Source organism: Lineus longissimus, chromosome 9 (assembly GCF_910592395.1).
Source record: "Lineus longissimus chromosome 9, tnLinLong1.2, whole genome shotgun sequence".
NCBI lineage: Eukaryota > Metazoa > Nemertea > Pilidiophora > Heteronemertea > Lineidae > Lineus > Lineus longissimus.
The window spans coordinates 218,150-243,027 of NC_088316.1; the positions used below are offsets into that span (position 1 = coordinate 218,150).

The following is a 24,878-nucleotide window of genomic DNA, read 5'->3' on the forward strand; positions in this document are numbered from 1 at the left end:
CTTTAGCATCAAAACCGAGTACAAACCCCTGGCTATAAACTGATAACAAATGGAATATAGAGATAAAGTTAATGTTTCTACTGGGCTGTGGAAGTAAATTCAATCAAGCTGCTCTGCTTCATGTAATGGGTTGAGACCGGACTGTGGTGTGAATAGCATGGCATATTGCATGCTATCATGGCCTGGCATCATGTTATAATCTCCATGGTCTGGAGATCTTAATCATGCATCTATGATTCAAGTGGAAGTGTGGTGGAATGGCATCTGGGGGTTTCTTGTGATTTGATAGCTGCCTGTTCTGCCTGTGAAACAGCAGAAACTGAATTCAACAAGGATTTTCTCATTTATGTGTCTGTCAGTCATGGAGTATTCTGGGTTTAACTTCCGCTGATTCCTGTCTTTGGCTGATAAGATATAGGGGCCTAATGGAGTTCCTTATCATTGATTGGTTAATAGTTGAGGACAGCAGTACCATGCAGTGGCTGGCCCTCCGGACCACACAATATTCTCCATATAGCTTTCCAGCTTCAGTTCTCAACTACATTCTTCACTAATAGGCTGAAACTGCAGATTCCTCTCCCAATAACCGAACTTATTGCCTCCAGTCCAATTACAATCGCCCTTCAGCCTTGACTGTACAGCTTGACAATAGAAGTTATTGCCACTAGCAAGTGCTTGAGCAGAAGTCACCCCAAACCTCAAATCCACTTCTGAGAAGTTGTTCCTTTTAGTGATTGTGTTCCATAGATCTGATGTTGTGTCTCAATTGATGTGTCCTCTGGTATGCATTCTCACTTCGAACAGATAAGATGAGGCTGCAGGAATATACAGCTCATCTTACTCCATAACAGCAGTGGCTTCCACGGATCATGGTTTCATTGATGGCGAGTAGTATATCACGAGAGTGATATTATGAAATTAGTTATGATGTATGACTTCATGTTCGGGTGTAATCATGCATGTATGTGGATATGTGATGGAGTATATCCGACTCCTACTGTAGGAAGAGCTGGTGCTATGCTCATCAGTGTAGCTTCTCGTGGAGTAGATCAGGCTTGCTGCTCTTCTGTAGGAAGAGTTTGATGTGTTCATCAGTGAGTTCCTCATGAGCAGTATTCAATCAGGGAGCCATCTCCACATCAATGCGATTCCGTTATCCTGTACGCAAGGTGGGGGGAGCCTGTGGATTATCCCAATATCAGTGTTGATGGATACATTCAAGAAGTGTGTCCGCTATCCTAAAACCCACTCATCGTTATTGTTGCATTTCAAATATTCAATTTGACTGCCTTGGCACTCGCATCTGCGTATCGTGTGATCGATTTAAGACAATGCAATGATGGAATGTTCTTTAAAAATGGAAGAATTAGAACAATGGGTGGCTGCTTGATTTAGAGAACTATTGAGTTGAACACCACTTTCTTTGGATGAGAACTTTGCATTTATCTAGCTTTATTGCAGCGCAGGTTTCTAAGACTTATTGCATAATCTCACAGTTAGCAAGTATGGATTAAAGAATCTCTACTTACAGTTAGTGATATCAAAATGATGTGGGGTGCTACCACACTAAAATCATTGAAATAAACAGGGTATGCACTTATGAATTGACTTCATTGCTGTTCAATGGAATGTACAAGTATTTGTCCCAACGAATCATTATGGCTATTCTAAACATAGTTCCCTAGAAATAATGGTTCCAATTATTCATTCGATGGGGAATGGTTAGAAAGGTTTCCGATGGTGAACGGCAGTGCTTCGATAATTTGGGGACGGTAATTGGAAGTTCATTCATGTCGGGCAAAACATTTTGATGGAGTTATTCAGACTTTTCTGGAGGCCCTGCTCAAATGGATGGTTAGTGTCTGTCAGGTACTTTCAGTTTATGACCCAGTGTTGCGATCTTCATCAGGATGCAAAAGTTAGTGATTGTAAGATCCATCCATCGGTTTATGGCCCAGTGCTCCAATCTTCATCATTCAGTAGTGTTCAATGCTAGAAATCGTGTTTGAGGATTATCAGTTTGGCATGAAGACCTCATAAGGAGGTTTGGGGATGTTTCAGTAAGGAGATTGAGAACAGTGATTTATCATGGATCCTCGTACGTATATGGATAAAAGTCTGTAGAAAGAGGACGGATTACATGTATAAGGATCCGTGATAACTCCCTGATCTCAGACTTGCTGGTGAGGACTTAAAAGCCTATTTTGATAATCTTGATGGTATGGACCTTGCCAGTTCATCTCCCTCTCTCACTCAAGTTTTGTCAACTGGGTAATATTTCAGGAGAAGTTCAGGCTGAGAATAGCTTCATTACCGTTCAGTGGTCTATTAAGATAAACAGGCTTGTACCCAGTTGATTTGATTTTCTGGATTTACCGATGCTCTTTCCACATTTATTCATTGAAATCACCAAGGGGCTATAATAACACAATGAATGGTTCAGTAATGTCTCCACGCTTTGAGCCCAGGATTGCTTTTGATGTCTTCAGTAATGGTTCTGGTTTCCTGTAGTGAGTAAAGCCAGCGATAGACATGCTATTTCTGTCAAACTCTGACTTAAACAGCAGGTCTGCGAGATGCAGAAGAGTGCGAACCAATGATGTCTTCTGTTCCAGTATATAGCGCATCGATGTGGTGTAAATTGGACTGGAAGATTACGGGTACTAACATGGTGAAAATGCCAGGCGTAGGACAAACTCTTACCAAAAAGTGGATTCAGATGCTTGATCAATTCATCGTCCTGAGAGAACAAAGAGGACTATTCCATATTCAAGATAAAATGGCAGCTGTGAAAAAGGAAATGACACAATCGGAGCAACTTTGAAAGTGTTAAATTCATCCATTGTGTTCACAATCTAACATTTAGCGACACACTCAGGAGCAGAGTATCTCTGAGGATTATCCGTTGATTCATCTGTGACAACCATACGTCCTCACAACACGAGTGCCTTACAGTTACTTTAACTGAGGAACTTGGTCATATCTGATATTTTCAACTGAAAGAGTTTTGCTATTTTCATCTGGAGGAGGTATTTTCAATTGGAGTATAGTGATGATGTTTTTATTCTGAAGGGAACGAGATTTTGTCAATGATATAGGAGTTTGTAGATTTTCAACTGAAAAACTTTGAATTTTTTCAACCATAGGAAAGAAGTTTATGTATTGTGAGGAATTTTGGAGATTTTTAGAACTTTACAGACAATCAATTTGAGCTAAGAATGATTTCAAGAATATTAGACAATTGTAAACAGTTTCTCCTTGAAGAAGCCTATCTTCATATGACTGATAAAAACTCTATTGTTGTCCATGATGACTGGCAAGTCCATCTATTTTCATTCCCGACCTCATATTTTCAGTAGTCTTGCCGAACTATTTTCAGATGCAGTCTTCATACTTGATACTTGAGTGGACAATACGGGATTTAGTACACATTGTTTGTTAAATCACTCCGTCCACACCAAATCTCGTTCGTCCATCTATAAATAGATGCTTGGTATCGCTGATGCTTCGAATGTAACAAATATCACAAAAGCTGGCCATGAACTTGGAGAAAGCTTCTAACATGATTTGAATACCTTCTATTGACATTAATCTTACAAATATCACACAACTGCCCGTTGCTAGATATTCAAAATGGCTGACAACCCAAAAAAGCAAGATGTTGAAAATGGGAACGCAGATGTCACAGAAAAAGATGGGATAGAAATGAATGTGCTGAGTAACGCGAATGGTACCAAGAGGGTCGGCGTGGATGATGTCGATAATATCAGTAAGTTCAAATGTGTTTTCATTTGTAAAAGCTTTTCAATTTATTTCGAGGTATTTTTCTTGTTCTTTTAGTGTTTATGTGTGCCCCTATGTTTGGGTGCCCATTGGGGCATCTTGACCACCAAGGTTTTCACATATTTGAACATTTCTGATGGGGAAATAAATGATGACCTGTGGTCTGCCTTTCTACGTTGTCTGTGTGTTTTGACCAAGAAGATTTTTGATTTTTTGAAGAATTTTTTAAAAATCATCCTGGAAAAATTAATTTCTCTAATTTTCCTAAAAAATATTTTTATTTTGTCAAAATGGAAAAAAATGGAAAAAATGTATTTTTGGCCAAAAAGGAAAATTTCAGATTTTTTGGGAAAAATTTTTGGAGAATTATTTTGGAAAAAAACAATTTCTCAAATTCTCATGAAAAACAAAAAAAAACTCCAAAAAAGGTTTTTGACATTTTTTGGAATCTTTTTTTCTGGCAATTTTTGAGAGAAAAAATTCCAAAATAGAATCTGTTGCTCCAACATGAATTTGATGTCGTTGCCTCCAACGTTAATTTTAAGTCGAGCCTCCAACAAAGACTTAATATTGGAGCTCCCCAGACACCAATAGCGAACAGGTGTCACACTCGAGAATACTATAACTAAATAGTGATGGCTCCTGCCCCATCTCTCTGACCAAGTTCAAGACGGAAAAATGAATTACTTGTGTTCATCTGCAAGCCTTAGCTGATTTCATACATATACTCATCTTACCATTATAAGTGCAATGCCCACCTTGAGCTTGTGAAAGGGCCTGTGATCCCGTAGCCTAGTGTGTCAAGATGACATACACCACTCTCCCACCACAGTTAACCATACATCCATTTAGTTCCTGGCAAATACCAATTAGGGTAAGTGGCCATATAAATCATATCGGTTGCTTAGCAGCACAAATATCCTTTGGCATAAATGAAATTGTCCTCATATCCGAGAACATACTATTGGCCATGATGTTGTTGACATATTGCCAATACCAGGACATACACCCCACTGGTGCCATCTCTTCTGTACTCTACTCATGAAAGTAGACAAAGTTTTTCTATGAACAACAAAATGTCATGTCTATAGTTGAGACAGGTACTACACTTATTTGAACACAGACACACCAACTTCAGTTGAGGAATCTTAACAAACCCGAATATCACCAAAGCTGTTAGCCTATCACCCTAGCTGTTAACGTTGGTGTCGGACTAGGAGAACGTGCAACTCAAGAGAAGTTCTCAATATGAATGGACCCAGTGGGATTTTCAAAGTTTGCAATTTGTGTATCATTGATTAGGCTTTCAGAGAATACAGCCGTCGCCATTCTATCTCAGTCCTGTGAGGCTCATGCTCGTAGATAAATCAACGCACCAGATCAAAATTTGAAGTCATGGGGACCTTCTTGCACCAGTGACATTTTTTACTCCCTGTGAAATATAAAGATCACCATTTTCATCCCCTCAACAGTCATGTTCTAAAAGGAATATATCCACCAAAAGTCAAATTTGATCACAAATTATCAGTAGGATGAATGCGAGTCATGCTATGGGACTCCCCCTGTGCTTGAATTACAAGTAGGCCTATACTTGATGCACTCAATAAAATCGTGTCATCATTGATATAATCTTCCTGGTGTGTCAGGATATATAATAAGAGACCAACATCGAACTATTTGCTTGTCTGGTGATTCGGTACGCCTGTTCTGATTTGGACCTGTCTGCTTTTGACAAGTTTGGGGGCCGTCATGGACAGGGAAGATGAACCCCTGCTTGATTCCGATTCAACTTGTGAGGAGGGTACAGAGGGGCTACAGATAACAGAGTCCATGCAGGAACATGGTAGGTTTATAGGAAATGTTCAGTTCCTGTTCACGTGCCTGGAAAACCTATGTCTGTTGACGAGGAAGTATCGAATCCCCATTCATTCTGCTTCATAGTGTTATTGCATAAATGTATCATTGGTTACCACACCCAAAGTTAAGATAGTCAAAGCCTGCCCGAGCAGTCGGACAACTTGTCTGGTCGGAACTTGTCCTAGCTTCTGTAGCGTGTAGCAACTAGGAGTATCACTTGCCCTGGATGGGATTCTTATCTATCATCGATTCCCTGGCTAGAGAGGAGCATTCACAGGTGAAGCGTTGCTGTTCCTTTTGAAAGTCAAACCTATGACCTCCTGATTATGAGCCCAGTACTCTCGCCAGTGTGGCACTAATCTGCCTCTCCAAAGTGAGGTGAATTAGCAAGTGGCAGATGTCAATAATAAAGAGGTCCCATCAGATATCATATTTTATTATTATTTCCCTCGAACCCTACGTTACATGCCGATAACGTTGGCAGTTCAACCTCCTCCACGACACCAGACCTGTTAGATTGCCTAAGTGCTGCCATCTACCTTTGTATTTCATATTCTGATTAACTTTCTGTGCAGAGCGTGTTTCAACAGACTATCATCAGATGGCATTGTAATGCAGTCTCCCGATCGGCCTTCTGTGCCGTATCACGAGTTATCTGCAAGTTAACAATGGGTCAAGTCAAATTTCAGTTGTTGTAAGTTGCTGTGATGGATACATGTATATTAATGTATGTTGTCTTTGTTGACACTCCCGCCACAAATATTCCACTTATTTCCAATGGCCATATGCTGTGTATTGATCCCACCAAACTCCAGTTGATTCATAAAAACATGTTCATAGATATTGATCAGAGATCATTCATGGAATGTGTCGCATTCATGAAATATCGACTCTGACACCTTTTCCCTAAATATTTTCCGTCCTCTTCAAGTTGAAACAGAAAAATCGAAATGAGAAATTTTGGACATTGGAGCATTCTAAAATGTGGAATGATGAGAACTGAAAAGATGAATGCTGCCATGATTTCGGTTAAGAAATTGTTTGTGGCAAATTTGTCATGTTTTTTTTTCTGCTCAAAATGAAAAAACATCATCGGCCCCAAACATTTTTTGACTTTGAAAATTTTTCAGAATTTTGAGCTAATGAAAAAACTCAACTCAGAAGGATGAAAAAATTTCTGAGTCCAAATATTTTTTTCACTTTTTTTTCTACTCAAAATGAAGAAACATCAGCCCCAAAAAACTTTTGACTTTGAAAATTTTTCAGAATTTTGGACTTATGAAAAAGTTCAACAATTTTGGTGGGAAAACCTAATCATGCATTTTGTCCCCTGATTTTCAACTTCACTAAAGTGACCACCCTGGTAACGCGACTATTCAACCTCGGTCCCATGAGTGGTCGTGTTACAGGGGTTACACTGTATTTTCAAAAACATGTTACGTTGATTAAAAATTTCTCGATGAGCACTTCTGATGGTTCTGATGGTCCAGATTTGGTCGTTTATAATTTAGAAAGGGTTAAGTGGTTGAGTGGTGTAATGCTATCACTTATCATTGCTTGAGTGTGCATTATGGGTAATGCTACATGCAAACAGTTTTGGATGCTTCAAATATCTGATCAATATCTTGCTGATATCTATGTCACATGACAACATACACCTAATCATGTGGATGCATATCACGTCGCTGATCGCTGTACTCTCACATGGTACACACTGTTTAAGCTAAGCCATAATATTTCCATGCACACGTCAGCTCAACAGACAAGCTGTCTGTACGTCTGTACGTCAGCTCAACAGACAAGCTGTCTGTACGCAACGTGACTAATATATCGCTTCAAAGATGGATAATTAATGCAGAGAATAGGAATTGTGCGATTCAAAACCGATGGCGATTAAAGAAGACGGAGAACACATCATAAAACATTCACAAATGGTCATTTCCTACATTCTGGGCTAAAGTGATTAATATTCATGAGTCAGGATTACGGGTCATAATAGATTAATAATTAATGGTGAGCTGGTATCGAGAGTGTATGGTACCGGCAGGTCTTGTGGATCTATAGCTGTAGTGTGTAGAGCAGCCACAAGTCAGGATAGTCATGGTGTGCTACAAACACACAATGGATTTTAGGATTTTCTAGATCTTCTGGTATTTTACCGCAAGGATTTAGTCGCTGATTTGAGACAAGATGGAGGAGCCTCCGCACCATCAGCCGGGCAATATTTTCAGTGTGTGGAGCAACCGAGTGACTCGGCGTGCCCGTCATCTTCTCGCTGGTGAGTTCCATTATGAAGTTGACTTCCCCACCAATATGTGTTTCCCGCATATAAAACACCCGCATGATTTACACCGTTATTACATGTTGTTATGATGCTTCACGTGCAGCAATGACAGCTGCATACACGGGATAACATTCTGGGCATTCATATTATGTTTCACCAGAAAGGTTGTCTAATGGGTGAGCCTTGACAGCTGTCAGTGTCAACAATGTACTGTGGTGGCTGATGTAGGCTAACAGTGGGTGTGTCCCCATGGTAGCATATGGTAGCATGCTTAGGAGAGAGACATTTCGGTGCTATTTCATCTTAAAAGAGCCATTGCAGAAATCCCTCTCATACGATCAGGCTAATATTTAGTTCTTGACAAATTTAAGCATTTAGGTTGGTTCATGTGCGTTTAAAACCAACCACCAGTTATAGAGATGTTGCTTACCACAATATGGTGGCTTGTTCTGTCTTCAGAGGAGACTGAGCAAGTCGAGGTTCAACACACTTCAGAATGTAGGTGTTTTCTCTTGGAGGTGTTTACAGATGCCGTGCAACAAGGTGGCTAGTTTCTGAGGGAAGGCTAGACTCAACTACAGAGGCAGTTTAAGCACAATAGGCTGCATAACTTCTACATTCATGCCTCAAGTCAGGCTTGTACTTTCTACACCTTTGGGGTATACACACTTTTTGACCAAAGTTCATGAAAATATCACCCCTTGACTGCTGGATTTTAAAGAAGGAGAATGCATTAGAAGACCACTTTGAATGTTGGTGGAAGCCAACAGCAGTCTTGTGACGTTTCAGTATCAGACCTCTACATACATTCTGAGAGTAACATGACTTGGTGTGCATGCTGAATGCATTGGCCAATCAATAAACACAGTGGAACTAAACGCTGCCAAATATTGGAGTCGCCGCAATTATTCACGCAGATTGGACGTCCAATGAATTTCTTCTGAATACAGCAAACAAAATGAGTCTAGCAAATGATTGAGTATGTCTCGCGACTGGTGCCCTGGTATGGGACGATATAGTCAGTGGGCGGGTAATGGTTTGTACTGATGGGACGCCACTCTCAGCTTTGGGAAGATTCAATAGAAGGAGGTGGCAATCAGGTCCTGGTTGCCTGCTTCTAAAACCCCTGAGCTGTTAGCCCATATCCCTGGGAGCTCTGGCCCAGCAAGTGGTCGTGTATTGGAGGCAAGGATGCTCCTCTTTTCTGTTCAGTTCTCAACGACCCACTCTGTTTGGAGCATGATTTCTCATGACTAGCTGCCACAATCATTGCTTGCAAAACAGGTGGAGTGGATTGAAGTTTTTAACCATTTGTTTTGTCAGATATCGGAATTACTAGCTCCTATTACAGACTGAAGGCTATTCAGTTGCCATAGAAACCATCTGTTTATTACTCAACATCAGGAAGCCATATTTTCAAGCTACCACATTATCTAGTGGTCTTTTTATTGTTTGAAAGCGTTGTTGACGATATTGCTTTCTTTTGGAATCGTCTGCTCATGAGAAAGCTTTTGATCATAACTTCCTGCTGTTGCCATTTTGTCATGATCATTTAAGAAAATCAACCTGTCTTGAAATTGTGTCAGAATAGGCATATCCTCGAGTTAAATGGTACCTTATTGACATTTGCTGATAGATCATCAGGAATGTTGGTGAGTGGCTCTCCTTGAAAAAATATGAACTATTATGTTATATATTGGCTTGTTATATTCTGCCATCATATAACCTATTAGCTAATGATCGGTGCAGCCTTCATTATGGGATGGTCGACTGTATTGCATTTGATGCCTTTAGTGTTAGTTATTGTGCAGAAGGCATCATTCTGCCATCGTTGGAATGATTTTGCTGGCTGACATTGTGGATTAAGAATAGCAGGCCCTGTCTCATGACTTGATTGTGCCTTCACCTCCTATTTTGCTCTTGTACATTTTTATAATATCATATCATCCTATTTTAGTTTTTTGCCCACAACAGAGTGTATTGCTGCTGTATCTATTCTTCTAGTTGTCGCCAGTTATGGCCCAGTGAGCCTTTAACTTCTTGAGATGACACCAATTTAGGTAACAAGTAGCTATCATCTATACTTGGATGGTGATGATGACAAGGATAGCTGTCAATGGATTAAGTCTATTCGGAGTATTTTCACTTAGGATAATCTCATTCAGAAATGTCTGCGGTACCTGGTAGACTGGATAGGTGCGATATTCTGTGGATTTAATCCTGGATATTGAGAGATCTTATTGTGGTCTTGGTATGTGTGGAGAATATGGCTGGCCTCAGATTACATGCATCGGGTAAGGATAACAATAGCATCATTTGAATCTCCTTATATGCAGAATAAATTATCTCTATTTTGGATTATGTATTTTACAGAGCATTCATTGTTAGAGGAAGATGGAGGTATTATATCAAAGTGTGTCAGTTTCAACTTTCACATTTCAGTTGTTCAGTTTTGTAGTTTGAAGACATTTGATAAAGATAATTGGAGTTGTTTCTTGAATTTCTGTGTGATACCGCAGAAAGCTGTATTCTGTGAGATTTCGTTTATTTTTGTTGATTTCATTGAGTTCATTGATTATCAGAAAGTTTATATTTCATTGTACACCAGGCATGTGAATATCACTGTTATACAATCATGTACTGGTCACTTTCAGTGTGGGTTTTTAGATTACTTTGGTTTTGTTGAATTCACAGAGTGAAAAGTGCAGCTGGTATAGTCAATGAAAAATCTTTTGGAATGTCCGCCTTGAATTCCTTATGGAATCTGATCTGTTGGATCTCAACCTGAGGGTGATGAGCATTTCTCAAAGCAATATACAATATGTCCAATTGTTATCACCTAAAGTTCAACTGTATCATTGTAACTAATGAACATGTGTCCTAATGCCTGACAGAGCGTAAATGTTGATAAAACTGCCTTTAGAGTCTGGGCAAGTGAGGCATTCAGTTTAGGAATCGCAAATATTGGCCTGAAAGTCATCTGGGCCCGCTTACTCAGTCAGCATCTGCAGTGATATTGGCCTGAAAGTCATCTGGGCCCACTTACTCAGTCAGCATCTGCAGTGATGTTGGCCTGAAAGTCATCTGGGCCCACTTACTCAGTCAGCATCTGCAGTGATGTTGGCTTTGGCTACTATTGAAAATGAAAAGACTTCGTTCAGCTAATGCTGGCACTTGTATCTAAGACTGATTGAGCAGCCTGGACCAGCTGTGTTGGTATCCAGTGATGAGCAAGAGACTGCTTTATCCTGGTAACATCTCTGCGAGGCTGTATTGAATATTGAATGGCCAATTTGTGGTTATTTGCGGGAGATATTTACCGCTGGGGAAAATGTCCTCATACATAAATGATCATTGGTAACACTGGTATGTGGAGGAAAGACTGTCATAAAGAATTTGTAGGGATGACATTCGAGCAATTCAATTTGTATGTTTTAAAAAGATTTGTGGCTTCCCAATCCTAACTATGTTGGTCAGTATGGGGAAAAAATCCTAACGTAATAATCTAACGGTATCAATCCTAACAGTAAAAATCCTGACAGTGAAAATCCGAATGGTAACAACCAAAATTTTAGCATTTTTTTAGCAAATTTCTTAAAAAAATTACTTTAACAAAATTCCTTTCATTTTTTCCAAAAAAAAATTTTCTTGAAAAAATCAGATTTAATGCAAACGTGAAAAAAAAGAATTAACTCCCTTTTTGACAAGGGATGGAGATCTTGTGGTCATTTGCCTCTGGGAGGAACACCAACAGATGAAAACTCCACTAGGCCTTCAAATCATTCACAGTATCACACACACTATAATTATACTCCGCTATCTCGTTAAAAGGGTTAATGATCTCCTGTTACACTGTAGTAGTAAATTGATGCCATAATAGTTACAGAGAAATCAATACAAGAGTATAGCCCACACATCACAACAAAAGCATTATACGCTGCTAGTGCATGCATCAGGGCAACCACGCCAGTGACTGATTTCAGCAACATCGCATGCCAGGCAATCAAAACATTGCTAATAATTAAGGTGCACAGTTCTGGTAGCACTGAGGTTAGCTTACATTGTTAGCTAGTGATCATTGACTTTCACATGCGTGTGGTGGTACAAAGGTCAATGGCATGAGCAGTGTAGATGTTAGCCTACTCAGCTGAACCATTGCTAGCTGCAGCTCATCCGGCCATAGCTTACACCAGATTCTGTAACATTAACCACCGAGGAAGATCACTCCCCCTGGACAAGATACTGGTTAAGGTTCCCAGGCAAGCCTTCAACACGCTTATACACCTGATTGGAGAGAAGAAGGAATTTAAGTGTCTTGCTCACAAACACGAGCAGTGGTGATCCTTCTAAGAGTTGAACCGTTGACCTCCTGATTATGAGCCCAGTGATCTTACAACTACTCCTCTGATATCCCTGGCAGCAGGTCACTGTCTTTTGACAGAACTGAGAATTGTTTGGCTTGACAAAAATAGATGTGTCATATCTACAACCAGCTGTTTAAACATTTCTATCCTAGATTTAAAAATCACTGCTATCAGCCATCCTTTGATATACATGAGAAGAAACAGTCATCTTGTATGCTACATATAGTTACCATGGTATCATATATAACACTGCATCAAAACTGAAAACTGCTGGATGATGTTGGGAATGCCGAAGTATTTGATTTTTTAAATTGGGCGGACCTAAAAGAGTTCTCAGCATGAACTGAGATACCAGTGCTTGCTTTCTGAACAGTATTGGGCTGTGTGTAAATCAACGTTGGAGGAAACTAGAAAGCTGCCATGTCCCGCCTGAAAATGGCCCTTTCAGGCGTGCAAGGATTCATGCTGGCTGAGAATCAAACTGGACGACACAGGTCCCCCAGGTGACAGGTGCTTAGATTGCCCACCAACTACTTTGTCTTGTCTGATGGTCCAATGAGGCAGACTGTTACCCATTGCCCGACTCTGCTATCTCTATTGTCTTCCATCACAGACGAGCAATCTGCTAGCAATCTAAAAAGAGTGCATCAGACAAACCTTTGAACAAAAAAAATGCTTATGGATTGGAATAGACGCTCTAAGCTCTCTGATTGAGTGGAAATAATGGCGAAGACCTCATCTGTACACAGTGCATCAGGTTACTATGGTTTCCAGACTTAGTCATTGAAGAGTATCGGCCTCGGTGCTAATGGTGTGATGAGGCTAATATTAGTAATCGAGTTATGATGCTAACTGTTGTGGGAGCAGGCTAGAGAAAAGTCCTGGCTAAACATGATAAGTGGTCAAAGCAGGTCTGACAGTTCTAATGGTGTGACGAGGCTAATTCATGCTAACCATTGTGAGGTAGCCACGACTTGCAGCAGCCATAGGAGGCCACAGGACCTCATAATGAGGTGGCTCACTGATTGAAAGCCGCTAATGGTATGAAAAGGCCATTGGCTGATCTACTTGTGATCTGATAATTTTGAAGTAGGCTACCTAGCGGCCAGCAGAGGAGGCCGTTGAACCTTGGAGCACTCAAAGAATGCTCATTGATCAGTGATGCTGTTGGTCTCCAATGGTTTGACATGGCTGATAGTATTAGTTTTGATGCTCGTCATTGTGAGACAGTCTATGGGAAGGCAGGGAAACATGGTTGTTGGGATGCTCAGACTACAAAGTGGGCTCTTGAGGTGGTCTCAAAGTAGTGGTCTTTAATTTTCAAATTCTCATATATCCGTCCTTGCTTTCGTTGCAGAGTTCACCCAGATGGAAAATGTCGACCAGACATCAGAAGAAACCGAGGGAGGACAATCAGTGAACCAGCGCGTGATTTACCTCAACCGCGCCCAGCGACACAAGTTCTGTAATAACAAGATTAGCACTGCCAAATATAGCTTCATCTCGTTCTTGCCGAAATTCCTGTTTGAGCAGTTCCGCCGATACGCCAACATATTCTTCTTATTCATTGCTTTACTTCAGGTGAGAATCTTGTATGGTGACTTTTAAGTGGATCTTTCCAGATGAGCACCTCTTGTGGTGGAGTGGCCAAACTTTGATGAACTATGGGGTCAGCATCTCCTGATTTCACCGCCATGACTGATGTGATGTTGGGAAACATCAAAAGTGGACTCCATAAGTCAACCATTTGGTCTCCCCATAACAGAACCCCACCACAGGAGGTGCTTATCAGGAAAGAAGCAATGTCTTCAACAATTCTTGTGCATGATCCCCAACAGCATGTATCATAGTGTCTGCTAAGACCCTTTCTGTGCTTCAAACTGCTGAACGAGTCTGATAACCTTCAGCCAGCTTTATCATGAGGACATAGTATATTACTCACTTATTTCTCTTTTTTCCAGCAAATTCCCAATGTCTCCCCGACGGGACGCTACACAACAGCTGTGCCACTTCTACTTATCTTACTCGTCTCTGCCATCAAGGAAATTATTGAAGATTTTGTAAGTACCATCAGCGACAGGGCGTCTTCTTTGCTCTACACTTGGTAGAGTTATTCTCCAGTATCACTTCTCCAATGTGACAGTTGTGGTTATCACACGAGTGACAACAGTAGTTTTGGTTATTAGTTATGGTTGAAGGCACTAGCCCGTTGTCCTGTGCATATGGAAGAGTTGCTAACATGGCACTTGTTTACAGAGATACGAGTCATATGGAAGAGTTCCCAACATGGCACTTGTTTACAGAGATACGAGTCATATGGAAGAGTTCCTAACATGGCACTTGTTTACAGAGATACGAGTCATATGGAAGAGTTCCTAACATGGCACTTGTTTACAGAGATACGAGTCATATGGAAGAGTTCCTAACATGGCACTTGTTTACAGAGATACGAGTCATATGGAAGAGTTCCTAACATGGCACTTGTTTACAGAGATACGAGTCATATGGAAGAGTTCCCAACATGGCACTTGTTTACAGAGATACGAGTCATATGGAAGAGTTCCTAACATGGCACTTGTTTACAGAGATACGAGTCATATGGAAGAGTTCCTAACATGGCACTTGTTTACAGAGATACGAGTCATATGGAAGAGTTCCTAACATGGCACCCTTTCTTCACACTGATCTGTATTGATATTCTTTCTCCCCATCAGAAAAGACACAAGGCAGACACTGGTGTGAATAAGACGGAGGTGCAAGTGATACGTGATGGGTCGTGGGAGCCACTCAGATGGCAGGACGTGTGTGTAGGTGATATTGTCAAGGTGGTCAGTGGACAGTTCTTCCCCGCAGATCTGCTGTTGATATCATCTAGGTGAGTTAGGCAGCCTGTTGATCAGAGCTGCCAGAGAAGAGATGGAGGTTTGAAATAGACATCAGTCGCCTCCTTGGCCCTTTCTGCACAGGTACTTCGTGTAATAGTGAGGCCTCTTCATAGAGTTGGTTTCCTTGTGCATTGCATTACAAATCCTCAAATGTGAGTTGTGAGGAGTTGGCTGGTCGCAGGATATGCCCAAAGAAATCTAGTTGAACTTCTCTCCAAGTTTCCTATGAATAATGGTATGGTCGAGAAACCAGCTGCTATAGGAAAAGGCAAAGTCTGTGGAGCTAATTAAACTTCTGGTGTCAAATACGACATCCATTTTGGGAAAATGGCATCCTAGTGAATGGGGATGACGCACAATTCTATCTAATCTCGTTCTGATTCCAGTGAACCTCAGGCCATGTGTTACATCGAGACAGCCAACCTCGACGGAGAAACGAATCTTAAAATCCGCCAGGGAATAAAAGATACGGCCGGGTTGCTGACCCATGAGGATCTAACGCAGCTCGGTGGCACGGTGGAATGTGAACTTCCTCATAGACATCTGTACGACTTTGTCGGCAACATCAGGCCGTCTGGCAGAATGTAGGTGTTACATTATCACTTCACTTTTGTTATGCTTCTAACTGATTGATGAATGATCACTGCTGACATGCATTTAGATGGCACCAATAACTTAATATAGATCCTATGAGGTGATGTCCTTTAGTCATAGATGGATCATCATCTGTCATATCTAAAGACTTGCTTTGTAGCAAGGTCTGTGGATCATTTCTGTAAATTTGGTATTTCATCATTTTCAGGGCATTCCCGGTTGGTCCAGATCAGTTATTACTACGAGGAGCAATGTTACGAAACACTGGCTGGGTGTTCGGGGTGGTCATCTACACAGGTCACGAGACGAAACTCATGTTGAACTCAACAGCTGCTCCACTAAAAAGATCAACAGTTGAAAAAGAGACTAATACACAGGTTGGTACAAGATGCAGTCAAAGATGGTGCCACCATAGGCATCAGTATTTGTCAAGAGATCAAGTTGAGTTCTAGGTCGGTCTGAGGTAGAAAAAGTGATGAATTCACAGGTTCATGGAGCATGTGTACACCACCATGATATTGGAGTTTTCCATCACAAAGACACCGACCGAGGCTGAATGAGTCCTGGGTTGGGACCGACTGCCTCCCAAAGCTAATGTTCTCTCCTTCTTTTCATCTTTGCCCAAAGTCGTCAGAAAACCTCAGTGATGAAATCCTGAACTCCTTGGCCACACCTTGTGTACACTCCATTCCTGACAGAGAGATCATGACCCTGGCAAGAGTTCCCCTTCTCTCTCTCCTCCTGACGTGTCCTCTCAGCTTACTTCCCCTTCTCTCTCTCCTCCTGACGTGTCCTCTCAGCTTACTTCCCCTTCTCCCTCTCCTCCTGACGTGTCCTCTCAGCTTACTTCCCCTTCTCTCTCTCCTCCTGACGTGTCCTCTCAGCTTACTTCCCCTTCTCTCTCTCCTCCTGACGTGTCCTCTCAGCTTACTTCCCCTTCTCTCTCTCCTCCTGACGTGTCCTCTCAGCTTACTTCCCCTTCTCCCTCTCCTCCTGACGTGTCCTCTCAGCTTACTTCCCCTTCTCCCTCTCCTCCTGACGTGTCCTCTCAGCTTACTTCCCCTTCTCCCTCTCCTCCTGACGTGTCCTCTCAGCTTACTTCCCCTTCTCCCTCTCCTCCTGACGTGTCCTCTCAGCTTACTTCCCCTTCTCCCTCTCCTCCTGACGTGTCCTCTCAGCTTACTTCCCCTTCTCCCTCTCCTCCTGACGTGTCCTCTCAGCTTACTTCCCCTTCTCCCTCTCCTCCTGACGTGTCCTCTCAGCTTACTTTCCCTTCTCTCTCTCCTCCTGACGTGTCCTCTCAGCTTACTTTCCCTTCTCTCTCTCCTCCTGACGTGTCCTCTCAGCTTACTTCCCCTTCTCTCTCTCCTCCTGACGTGTCCTCTCAGCTTACTTCCCCTTCTCTCTCTCCTCCTGACGTGTCCTCTCAGCTTACTTCCCCTTCTCTCTCTCCTCCTGACGTGTCCTCTCAGCTTACTTTCCCTTCTCTCTCTCCTCCTGACGTGTCCTCTCAGCTTACTTCCCCTTCTCTCTCTCCTCCTGACGTGTCCTCTCAGCTTACTTTCCCTTCTCTCTCTCCTCCTGACGTGTCCTCTCAGCTTACTTCCCCTTCTCCCTCTCCTCCTGACGTGTCCTCTCAGCTTACTTCCCCTTCTCTCTCTCCTCCTGACGTGTCCTCTCAGCTTACTTCCCCTTCTCTCTCTCCTCCTGACGTGTCCTCTCAGCTTACTTTCAGCACCGCCAGCTGTATTGTTATTTTGTGTAAGTGATGATATCAAATGATGATTTATTTGCAGATTCTGCTTCTCTTCATGATATTGATTATCCTGTCGTTGATCTGTACGGTGGCGAGTGAGGTGTGGACGAGTAAACGTTGGAAGACAGACTGGTACCTAGCCTTTGATGGTGAGTAGGCCAAACATGTCAAGCATTTCGGTTTTGGCTAAAATGTTAAACTGTCCTCACCCGTTCTTTCACTAGGTTTTCCACAGTGCACATGCTATCTAAGGCTTACTCTGTTAGTTCAAAAATTTGAAAATTCAACTAGAATTTGAAACTTTCAAATGATGTGAATACATACTGACTATAAGAGACTGGCGTATGCCTTGCCTTGTTTCAACCTATGCTCTGTTTTACAGTTGAGGGTGTTAAAGGTAATATGACTCGGAGGTAGTGGGTTCAATTTTCAAAGTTTGGTTTATCAGCTGACTGAATTTCAATTTGGAATGGCATCTGACTAAATTTCATAGTTATGTCTGTTATCTGACGATATTGAACCATTCCTTTTGGCATCTGCAAATTGGTCATTTCCGTTTGCCCATAGAGATAACAGTCTCATATCTCCACATAATCATCCTTCAGTGGCAGGTAGGACATTCTGTTATACCTCTTTATGTTCGACTTGTCTGTTTGTTTCTTCCATTCTTACTTGTGTCTTCCTTGAAGCCAATAAAGCTTGTGCAGTGACATCACTTGGACTGGCAGTCCACCACATCAACCATAGGTGTATCATGGTTGACTTGGCTGCACCCCCTGTCACCGTGATGACTTAGTGGGCCACCATGATTAGTGATGTCTATTCCTTGAAGCCAATAAAGCTTGTGCAGTGACATCACTTGGACTGGCAGTCCACCACATCAACCATAGGTATATCATGGTTGACTTGGCTGCACCCCCTGTCACCGTGATGACTTAGTGGGCCACCATGATTAGTGATGTCTATTTGACTATCAAGGTGGCTAGTCTGTAATGATGTCATGTACGCAAGCTCTTTATAAGATATCAACCCTGTTTAGAACAAAGAGTGAATCTCGTTGAAGAGTTGAGTTTCTAACTTGCCATGACACATCTTGGGTGCTGTTGACTTTTGCTTCACTGGTTGATGGGAAAGCTTTGAAATATACCCTTTTGAGAAGAATTTGTTCATTGAACATCTTCCATTCCAACCGACAGAAAACCACCGGCCTCGCCTATCAGGTATCTCGACTATGTTTCTTATGTGTGACAATGCATGTTCATGCACAAGAGCTGTGCATGATACATGCACAATCTGTTTTACATTGACCAACATATCGGCCAAAGTTGATTGACCACGAACTTGGTGTTGCACTTCAATACATGCCCCTTCTTCAGATTCTTGTCTTAGTTTATGGAGTCGCCCATAGATGGCTGCTTTCAGCATGAATGTGGTGGGAATTGAGCATGGTCTTGGAGTTATTAAAAGTAGACTATAGGCAGGAGCCAAGCAGGTCACACAAAGTCACCAATAGAGGTCTCTCCTATCTGGCAGCACACCGAACTATTCACATTTGTATGAGGAATCTATTAATCGCTGAATCCAACACAACACATGCCCATAACTGTGCATATACTAGTCACCAGTTTGCCCACCTAGCCCCTGCCTATAGTCCCCCTTTAACATTAAATCAACACTTTTATTCGATCCTTGTTTGGTTTCCAGGAACGAATATGTCTTGTTTGTTTGACTTGAGAAGTTTGTCTCTTGATTTCAAAACTTATGTTTGGTCTTCATGAGATGATATGACTGTCTTGTAGATGTTGGCTGAGAATGAATTCCCAAATGGTTTTTCTCTCATCTCCGTGCAAGTTTTATTCTAAATCATGATCTTGTTTAGGACATCATTCACTGGTCATGTTTACACCCTACGGTATGAAGTATGCTTTGAGAATGCCTTGATTTTTTTGGACATTCTGCTGTTGTCAAGGTCGGTCCTACAAGGAAAATGCACCAATGCATACTTTTGCAGATCAACACTAGCCATGCAGTGTGGAGATGTCGCTTGCTTGTGCTTCGCTTTACTCTAATGTTGGCCAGGAATTGTTTTGACTTTCAAGGTTATAAAACTATAAAAGTTCAAGTCTGTAGGTTTCTTGCAGAGTTACCTGACAGCGAGTACCGGCCAGAGCTTATCCCTGTTGCTGTAGCCCATACAGCTGCTGGTCTATGGCAGGTCCCCAGGCAAGCTTGGTACCCATTTATACTCCTGGGTGGAGAGCGGCAGTGTACGACTTTGTGCCTTGCTCAAGGACATGCAGATAAAATGGTGGTCGTCATTCTGAGAGCCAGACACTTTCAAGGTGACTGCAGGTGCCAAGCTGTGAATTGAGTTCAGGAGTCTCGTAGAAAGTTGGAGGCCATAATATAACAAGAGTCTGGGTTGCATCAATACACATACATTTTATATTTGGTCTTTTCAGAATTAGAACCGAGTAACTTCGGCTACAACCTCCTGACGTTCATCATTCTCTTCAACAACCTCATCCCCATCTCTCTGCAAGTCACACTCGAGGTTGTTAAATTCATCCAAGCAATCTTCATCAACTGGGACAGTGATATGTATGATGAGGTGTCAGATACGCCCGCGATGGCTCGCACGTCTAATCTCAACGAGGAGTTAGGACAGGTGAGTCTTTACATTTCAGTCGGAGTTTCCTGGTTTGGTACTCTTGCATCTGAAAGGAGAGTTAGAGAAAGGTAGAGAGGGCAGAAATATAATGTGTATGCCTCAAGGAGTACATCTTGTTATTCATACTTCCTTTCAGGTCAAGTATATATTTTCCGACAAGACGGGAACTCTGACAAGAAACGTAATGGAGTTCAGGAAGTGCAGTGTAGCTGGCACCGTCTATGGGAACAATGAGGAAAGCATTGCTGACTTCAACGATGACTCACTCATCGCCAGCATGATGGAGAAGAAACCAGGCGCGTACGCCATCCGGGACTTCTTGACATTGATGGCAATATGTCATACGGTTGTACCAGAGAAAACGCCCGACTCAGATGAGATTATTTATCAAGCTTCATCACCAGGTAATATACTTACTTACTCATCATCCTTTATCAGCAGGTAATATACTTACTTACTCATCATCCTTCATCAGCAAGTAATATACTTACTTACTCATCATCCTTCATCACCAGGTAATATACTTACTTACTCATCATCCTTCATCAGCAGGTAATATACTTACTTACTCATCATCCTTCATCACCAGGTAATATACTTACTTACTCATCATCCTTCATCACCAGGTAATATACTTACTTACTCATCGTCCTTCATCACCAGGTAATATACTTACTTACTCATCATCCTTCATCACCAGGTAATATACTTACTTACTCATCATCCTTCATCAGCAAGTAATGAGTCCAGATCTGCATTGAGGTTTAATCACCTTGGTGGATGAAAGTACTGATTCTGTTAAGGGACAAGAAGCTTGAGGTATGCTTCCTTTAACTTTAAAATCTTCATCTTTCAGATGAAGGCGCTCTCGTCAAGGCTGCAAAAAAACTTGGCTTTAACTTCACGACGCGGACGCCGGATAACGTGACGATAGAAGTGATGGGTAAGCCGGAGACGTACCAGATTCTCAACGTGTTGGAGTTCACGAGTACGAGGAAGAGAATGGGTGTTGTCGTGCGGGTTCCCGCGGGAAACATCAAGCTATTCATCAAGGGAGCTGTAAGTTGTTCATTATATAGCAGCCTGAGTCTGTCTCGCACCACTTGGCAGCAACTGTCCATTCCTCCACCCTGCTAAACACTGAATCAGGCAACCAGGAGTTCAAATTGTAGTATCATGCAGAAGTATTGTGTGAATTATCTCACTCAATATTGTGACTTGATTGGTGTGGCATTTTCCCTTCCAACCTAGAGACATATCTATCGTTGAGTTTCATGTATGGATATGCTACTCTTGTTTCCAGGACACTGTCATATACGACCGTCTCCATTTTCCCTTCCAACCTAGAGACATATCTATCCTTGAGTTTCATGCATGGATATGCTACTCTTGTTTCCAGGACACTGTCATATATGACCGTCTCGCAGACAAACAACAAGTAGAAGAGACCACGTTACAACACTTGGAAGAGTTTGCCACGTCTGGCTTGCGAACGCTTTGCCTGGCATGCGCCGAGATATCAGAGGAGTTCTATGATGATTGGAGACACACGTATTACAAGGCCAGCACCTCGTTACAGGAGCGGGAGAGAAAACTGGAGGAGGCTGCTGAGCTCATTGAGAGAGTACGTATAGTGACATGGGGTGACATCATTGTGGCAAGTTCATGTGGGGGGATTGTCCTGCAGCAGTGGTAGTCAGAGACACAGCCGTGATCAGTCCTTCATAGTTTGGCCACCTGGCCTTGTCTTGAGGAGGTTGTCTGTGGTTGTAGATGTCGGGCTGTAAATGATGCCTAGCCAACTGAATGACATCTGTGAAGAACCTAAGCAAACTGGTTAAGAAGCGTCATGGCTTATCAACTGTAACATATGTGACTTTGTTTATCATTCAGAATCTGACATTGCTCGGTGCGACAGCTATAGAAGACCAGCTCCAAGAGGGTGTACCAGAGAGTATAGCGAACCTAGCCAAGGCCGATATCAAAATATGGGTACTTACCGGAGATAAACAGGAAACAGCCATAAATATAGGTAGGATGACCTTAATCGTGTTAAGAAGGCGAGATAAACAGGAAACAGCCATAAATATAGGTAGGATGACCTTAATCGTGTTAAGAAGGTGAGATAAACAGGAAACAGCCATAAATATAGGTAGGATGACCTTAATCGTGTTAAGAAGGTGAGATAAACAGGAAACAGCCATAAATATAGGTAGGATGACCTTAATCGTGTTAAGAAGGTGAGATAAACAGGAAACAGCCATAAATATAGGTAGGATGACCTTAATCGTGTTAAGGAGGTGAGATAAACAGGAAACAGCCATAAATATAGGTAGGATGACCTTAATCGTGTTAAGAAGGTGAGATAAACAGGAAACAGCCATAAATATAGGTAGGATGACCTTAATCGTGTTAAGAAGGTGAGATAAACAGGAAACAGCCATAAATATAGGTAGGATGACCTTAATCGTGTTAAGAAGGTGAGATAACCAATCCACAGAAGAGATCACCTACCTCATGGTGGTAGAAAAAAAAAAATTCCAAGTCCAGAAATTTTTTTCAGTGGTTTTTTTTTGCTCAAAATGAACCAACATCATCAGTCCCAAAACTTTTTTGACTTTGAAAATTTTTCATAATTTTGAACTTATGAAAAAATTCAATTCAGAACAAAATTTTGAGTCCGAATACAGAACCTGCTTTAAAACTGGTAAAGCCAATTGCTATTTGCTTGAGTTTCTAGTTCACTTGTTTCTTTGTTGTTCTTCAGGTTATTCATGTAAACTAATCACTCAATCCATGCCATTGCTGACCATCAATGAAACAAGCTTAGACGTAAGTTAACTAATGGCTAATTAGTGATGGTGTCTATGTATGATGACTTGAACGGTATAACAATAAATGGAGAGGCCCTTTAAAAATGATCATTTCAGATTATACCTGGTATTCAGTACTTCTCACAGCTTCAAGCCTGTCACTCTTCAAATTAGTGTTGGTACAGAAGCCATTTTGGTAACCTTCGTCATACAACCTTGGGATATACTGAACCCTTTGGTGAAATATCTGGCAGATGAGTCGTCATGTCACTTATTGCCATGTCCATTTCAGAGTACCAGAGAAACCTTACGAAGTCGTGTCAACGAGTTTGGAGATCAGTTGAAGAAAGAAAACGAGGTTGCTCTCATTATAGACGGCCATGTGAGTATTAGTTGATGTAAATATTGAATTGAGAGTTGACTGTCGACTGGGGCATTAACAATATTTGGCCATTTACTGGAGACGCCATAGGAAAGGAAAGCAATGCTGTCACCGTCTCAGATCAGGACATCATCTAACCCTGGGATGAGACCTCAACATCAGAGATAACAGCTGCTGAAGCTAACAACCATCTCAGATCAGGACATCATCTTACCCAGGGATGAGACCTCAACATCAGAGATAACAGCTGCTGAAGCTAACAACCATCTCAGATCAGGACATCATCTAACCCCAGGATGAGACCTCAACATCAGAGATAACAGCTGCTGAAGCTAACAACCATCTCTGATCAGGACATCATCTAACCCCAGGATGAGACCTCAACATCAGAGATAACAGCTGCTGAAGCTAACAACCATCTCAGATCAGGACATCATCTTACCCAGGGATGAGACCTCAACATCAGAGATAACAGCTGCTGAAGCTAACATCAAACTTTTTACCATCCATCTTATCACTGCTCAACTTTGTCATTTCTGAGAGATTGTCTGTCATCAACGACTCGTCTGATTTTATTCTTTTTTCCAGACGTTGAAATATGCGCTAGCCTGCGACTGCCGCCATGATTTCTTAGATATAGCCCTCTCATGTAAGGCAGTCATCTGTTGTAGGTAAGCAAGATATAGCCCTCTCATGTAAGGCAGTCATCTGTTGTAGGTAAGCAAGATATAGCCCTCTCATGTAAGGCAGTCATCTGTTGTAGGTAAGCAAGATATAGCCCTCTCGTGTAAGGCAGTCATCTGTTGTAGGTAAGCAAGATATAGCCCTCTCGTGTAAGGCAGTCATCTGTTGTAGGTAAGCAAGATATAGCCCTCTCATGTAAGGCAGTCATCTGTTGTAGGTAAGCAAGATATAGCCCTCTCATGTAAGGCAGTCATCTGTTGTAGGTAAGCAAGATATAGCCCTCTCATGTAAGGCAGTCATCTGTTGTAGGTAAGCAAGATATAGCCCTCTCATGTAAGGCAGTCATCTGTTGTAGGTAAGCAAGATATAGCCCTCTCATGTAAGGCAGTCATCTGTTGTAGGTAAGCAAGATATAGCCCTCTCATGTAAGGCAGTCATCTGTTGTAGGTAAGCATAAAGTGAAGAAAAAGATTAGGAAGACCAGACTGTCAATGACCAGGTGGGACAGAACAACTGCCTAGCTTCATCACTGGACTATCATGTCAGTGGGTGTTTAAGGCTCAGTCCCACATCATCGGATGAAGGCATCCAGTATTTGTTCAGATGTATCATGATTCCTTTCTTTTCTAAGTGCCCCAGTACCTTATCTTTCTTGGACCAAGGCCACAGTGCGATCTCTCTCATTGTCAGTGCAAGGCCAAGCTAAAGAATGGCATGTGTGCCTGATGTACAGTCAAAGCTTCAATAACTCGGCCATAACAACTAGTTCAATACTGGACACTCAGATGTCAAGTGGCAGACAGCG

The 24,878-nt window shown here is 41.9% G+C and overlaps 1 protein-coding gene across 12 annotated transcripts in view; it reads left to right on the forward strand.

Annotated features, from left to right (window-relative positions):
* The window catches only part of LOC135493930 (probable phospholipid-transporting ATPase IA), a 59,341-nt gene that overhangs the window by 13,668 nt on the left and 20,795 nt on the right, over positions 1–24,878 (forward strand). For 8 of the 12 annotated variants that reach the window (XR_010448323.1, XM_064781593.1, XM_064781591.1 and 5 more), the window contains exons 3-17: positions 2,616–3,769; positions 13,646–13,869; positions 14,250–14,348; positions 15,003–15,163; positions 15,560–15,757; positions 15,976–16,144; positions 17,564–17,672; positions 19,986–20,191; positions 20,331–20,598; positions 21,051–21,253; positions 21,594–21,818; positions 22,088–22,226; positions 22,962–23,026; positions 23,300–23,389; positions 23,978–24,060. Coding sequence is in view for 11 of the 12 variants with exons in the window: in XM_064781593.1 (XP_064637663.1) it covers positions 3,634–3,769; positions 13,646–13,869; positions 14,250–14,348; positions 15,003–15,163; positions 15,560–15,757; positions 15,976–16,144; positions 17,564–17,672; positions 19,986–20,191; positions 20,331–20,598; positions 21,051–21,253; positions 21,594–21,818; positions 22,088–22,226; positions 22,962–23,026; positions 23,300–23,389; positions 23,978–24,060 (2,375 nt within the window). In the remaining variant the exon portion in view is untranslated. Of the gene's footprint in view, positions 1–2,615; positions 3,770–5,504; positions 5,627–7,286; positions 7,919–13,645; positions 13,870–14,249; positions 14,349–15,002; positions 15,164–15,559; positions 15,758–15,975; positions 16,145–17,563; positions 17,673–19,985; positions 20,192–20,330; positions 20,599–21,050; positions 21,254–21,593; positions 21,819–22,087; positions 22,227–22,961; positions 23,027–23,299; positions 23,390–23,977; positions 24,061–24,878 lie in introns of those variants that run through there. The other 4 variants (XM_064781598.1, XM_064781601.1, XM_064781594.1 and 1 more) reach the window with 3 other exon arrangements.